At 48.7% G+C, this 5,000-nt stretch overlaps 1 protein-coding gene across 2 annotated transcripts in view; it reads right to left on the reverse strand.

Moving 5' to 3' along the window:
• Positions 1-5,000, reverse strand: part of LOC122254076 (uncharacterized) — a 111,037-nt gene that overhangs the window by 53,177 nt on the left and 52,860 nt on the right. For both annotated transcript variants that reach the window (XM_043017562.2, XM_043017561.2), the window contains exon 2: positions 215-2,028. In XM_043017562.2, the coding sequence (XP_042873496.2) occupies positions 215-1,492 (1,278 nt within the window). In that variant the 5' untranslated portion in view covers positions 1,493-2,028. The remainder of the gene's footprint in view (positions 1-214; positions 2,029-5,000) is intronic.

Raw genomic sequence — 5,000 nt, forward strand, 5'->3', positions numbered from 1 at the left:
GGGATGCAAGGAAAGGCAACATTTTTATGCGGTATTCCATGTGATGCGCCGTGAGGATGGCAATACTCGGTCATGGGGGAAATGTGGAAGGGAGGAAAGACATGTTGGAATGGACACGAGCGCAGTGTTCTCTGGCACAGATTCCTAAAACTGGCGCTCGAGGGATGAGAGAGAATGAGGGGGATGTGAGGAGGACGTCGCCAGGAACGCTTACCTTGTCGATGGTGCCGTTGAGGATCGGGGAAGAGCGGCCATCGCGATCAGCCTGGGACTCCTGTCGGTTACTGGACGAGTCCAAGCGACCACGGTGCGGCGAGTCACGCTGAGTACGATTTGCCGAGTCCTTGTTACCGAGCGTCGGGGTCTCCAGCCAGCTCCTTGCCGGGGACTCCAAATGATTGCGCGCTGGCGAGTCCACGCGCAACCTGTTGGGGGAGTCGACGCGGGCTCCTGCAGGAGAGTCCACGCGAGCGGTGACGGGCGAGTCCGTGCGAGAGGACTCAGCGGCCTTTCGGGTCGTGCGGATTGTGGCCTCCTCCACTGCATGACCTCCTGAGCACACACTGCCTCCGTCGCTACCGTCCTCCTCGTCCTCCTGGCGGGCCACGCCGTTCGTCACGTTATGGTTCGAGTCGTATTTGCGGCACAGCTCGGTCACCGAGGGCCTCCTCTCGTTGCTCGTGTTGGCGTTCTCGTCGGCAGTATCTCGAGAGATGACTTCCGGGGAGCTCTTGCGGGCCGAAGTCGTGCGGGAGGGGGCGTCCGAGGTACGAGCTGCCCGGCGGCGGGAGAGGCTGGTGTCCCCTAAGGACAAGCCGCTATCTCTCGACGAAGACAGGCCGGTGTCCCGCAAGGACGTGAGGGCGCTCTCGCGACCGGCCGGCAGCCCGAGCCTCTCTCGCGCCGAGGACCGCGTCTCGAAGGCGCGGATCCTGTCGGAGATGCATACCTTCTCATCCTCGCCATTCTGGTCGGCGTCCTTCCCCTCGGCCTTGTCCCTCTCGCGGGCCTCCCAGCGGTAGTTACAGGCATACGACGAGTGCGACGGCCCGAAATGGCTTGTGTCGACGCCGTTCCCGTTGACGAGGTCGACGGAGCGGTCGCGCGAGGTGAGTCTCGAGCCGTAGCCGGAGTCTCGCGAGGACGACGCGTCTCGTTTGCTGTCTAGGTTGGCGTATCGAGAGGCGTATGAAGTCGTTTCGATGTGGGAGTCGGAGCTGAGCCTCGAGTAGGCGGGTCTCGCCGGCGACTGTCGTAGGCTGCGGCTGCTTCGGTAGGTGTCGGTGGAGGCGGAGTACGAGGGCAGCGGCGGCCGCGAGTACTTACTGCTGTAGGAGGAGGTGTAATTGCCGCCATAAGAGCTGCTGTAGGAGGACCGGTCCAAGGAGGTAGTGCGGCCCAGGTAGGACGATGAAGACGGACTCCTGTAGGACGAGTACGAGGAGTAGGAGGAGTATCTGCCCACGGAGGGCGAGGTGGGCGGGACGGGCATGGTTCCTATAGCATCACCTGTAATGTCACACTAAAATACAACAGCTTCCACGCTAGAAGCTGTTCACTCGGCGTCACTTTCAACACTATACTGTTCCTAGCGGAGCACACCGTCGCGAGCCGAGCACCTTCGATCCCTCACTGTGGCACTTGCCTCGCACTGACCCACTGTGAGCCGCCACTCTCCGGCTGCGGCAACTGGGCGCTTCCTCTGTCACGTGACCTCCTCTTGGGTCAGCGCTCGGTCAGAGGTCTTCGGTCAGACCACGAAACGCACGGGGCAGGGCATGCGAGGGCGTCCTCCGTGCGTCGTAGCCATCATAAAGGGCCCGTCGGGTAGTGAATGCTGCGTGCGGAGCGGCGGCGGCGGTAGTGTAAGAGAGGAGGTAAGTGGGGCAGTGGGGGCGGGGCGGCGGCGGCGGTGGCACTCTCCGCCAACAGTAGTAGGAGCAGCAGCAGAGGTAGGGCCAGCAGGCTGCCAGCGCTATATTTAGTGTGCCGGCCTCACCTCGCCCAGTCACTCTACACCGTCCGCGTCTGCAATAAAACCACACATTATACGTTAATACACATAGAAGGCAAACAATGAACATTATGGTAAAGAAAGAGAAGAAGAGAGGAAAAATACAGAATGTTGTGCTTACTTCGGAAATGTTTATTCTCTTTTCCGCCTTGATACAACTTCTAATATCTGTGACAGGGACCAGTCCACGGCGTTAACCTATTTATCGCTCGTTATCATGTTAAGCTCTATCTGATTTAGATATGTATTCTGTTCCTATCTAATGGTATTCACATATACACGTCGCATCGCATCAAACACACACAAATTAACACATGTATGGGCATACACATATATACACACACGAGCACAGAATATATGAATACATGCACACACGCATTTATAAACACACACAAACTTATATACACATACATACCAACACACACCTCCTCACTCCCGCACATACACATTCGCACATAAGTACAGATCACACAAAGGCATACACACATAAACACATACACAAACAAACACACACATAAACACATACACAAACAAACACACACATAAACAAACAAACAAACAAACAAACAAACACACACACACACACACACACACACACACACACACACACACACACACACACACACACACACACACACACACACACACACACACACACACACACACACACACACACACACACTACAAAAAAAAAAGAAACATGCTAAAATATAACACACACGCAAAAGAAAAAGAAAACAGCGCTAGACTTCACACAAGTAAATGACCAACACCAATACATAAAACAATCCCTCACACACGCACTTCGTCCACCACCTGGCGCGGCTAAAGGGGCAGATCCACAGTGAAAGCTCCGGGCGAGTAACTTTCTCGGAGCGGGGCTTGGAAGACGCCCTTGGGAAGGATGGGGATTTTTGTCGATGTTTAGTGGCGGGGAGGGAAAAAAAGGTGGGGATAGGTCGCGATGGTGGGCGTTATTGTTGGTCTTTCGTGTTTCGTGGGTGTTTTGTGAGTGTTCGTCTTTCGTTATGTTTTGTCTATTGTTTGACTTTGTCGTGTGTTGAACGTGTATAGTTTTGTTCTATAGGGGTTGAACCTTCTCGTGGTTCTTTTGTAATGGCATATGTAATACGAGTCTTTCGAATTTTTCGAAATCTATACCACAAAACCACAGAAATATCCAATATAAATATAACACATCAACACAAAAAAATCTGCCATATACATGTTTCTCGTTGTAAAAGTAAACAAGCAATAATAGAGTCTATCCTGTGCTACATCATCCCTGTACCTTCCCGTGCTAAAAAGGATAGGGTCGCACTCTTACGCAATATCGTGTATCATCCCGGTGATAAGATTATGGAGCATATTGTGGGGTTTAACCTTTTTTCGTACTCTGTGAAAATGAAGAAGGCAGCGTATGAATGGGACAATACATTCACGATGCGAGAGATGCGTTTCCGTCTCATTTATACCTTTATCTACATTGGTCAGAGGGAATTCTGTTCAACATAACAGCGAATGCTAATAACAATAAAATAAAGCTGATAAAAATGCTACAAATGATAAATATAATTGATATATAAACTAATCCTTCATAATCATGGACGACTTACGAGTCAAGCAAGTTCATATAAAACAAGCAAATCCAAATAAAACTTTAAAATATCCAATACACATCAGACACCACACCACAAAAGAACAAAAAACAAAATACATGAAAAAAACGCTTCAAAAAAAAAAGAAGACAACAGAGCAAACAAAGCGAAAATATCTTCAGAGGCGAACAAATAAAGAGGTAAGCCGTTCACCTTTAGGCTTAACACACAACCCGGCCAGATCACTCGCAATGTTACCAATACACACAGAACGATCCACAGCGCTTCATCCCTCATATATATAATGAAGACTGTAGATGACATAGTCTTTGAAAATATATATATCATTAGATACGATAGTATATTACATGGTTATGCATTATATTGATATGATCATATAATATATTGATATGATCATGTTGATAAAGAATTTTAATGAGGTCGCCTTCATCAACAGTTTCACCGAGTGAATAATATCAACAAGTTGGACATAGATTTTTTTCTCGCGTTTTAGCTTTTATCTTTTTATGGAGGGGGATGATATACATATCATTATATAAAGAAAGGTTTCGTTATCTAACTAAATAAGCAGTTTAAGTGTATTCTAATGGGAGCCTGAGAGGAAGAGAGCGATAAAAAAGGAGATGTAAAATAGAGATAGAAGAAAGATCATTAAAATGGAAGTGACAGGATGATGAATGGTGGAAGTAAGTGGGATCGGGAGGGAGAGAGAAAAAAAAGAGAAAGAGAAAGAGAGAGAGAGAGAGAGAGAGAGAGAGAGAGAGAGAGAGAGAGAGAGAGAGAGAGAGAGAGAGAGAGAGAGAGAGAGAGAGAGAGAGAGAGAACAAATATACACATAAACAGACAGGCAGCTAAAGATACACAAGAAATGCACAGTCATAGCCATAAGACCCCTCCCTCCCAGAAAAAAATAACAACAATAATAAAATAACAGCAATAAAGACCGAATGAGCAAAGGACACAAAAAAAAAGAGAAACAAGGAATAAAACCGACGAGACTAGAATAGCATAACTTCCGACAACGGGGCTTTCGCGTCCATTCCCTCCGCAGTGATTACCCAATGAGGCTGCCTTCTCCCTCACTCTTTCTCCAACGGACACTCCTCCTCCTTCTTCTTCCTTTTCTTTTTCTTTTTCTTTTTCTTTTATTTCTTCTTCTTCCATCTCCATCTCCATCTCTATCGCCATCCCCATCCCTACCCAAATCCCCATCCCTAACCCCATCCCCATCCCCATCCCCATCCCTATCTCCATCTCCATCCCCATTTCCATCTATATCCCCATCCCTATCTCCTCATTTCTCCTTCCTCACTCCTCACCCCTAATGCCTCTTCCTTCATTCCTCACCCCTCATCCTTCATTCCTCT

This window comes from Penaeus japonicus, unplaced genomic scaffold (assembly GCF_977035675.1).
Source record: "Penaeus japonicus unplaced genomic scaffold, GWHDUDI00000001_assembly GWHDUDI00000023, whole genome shotgun sequence".
NCBI classification, from domain to species: Eukaryota; Metazoa; Arthropoda; class Malacostraca; order Decapoda; family Penaeidae; genus Penaeus; species Penaeus japonicus.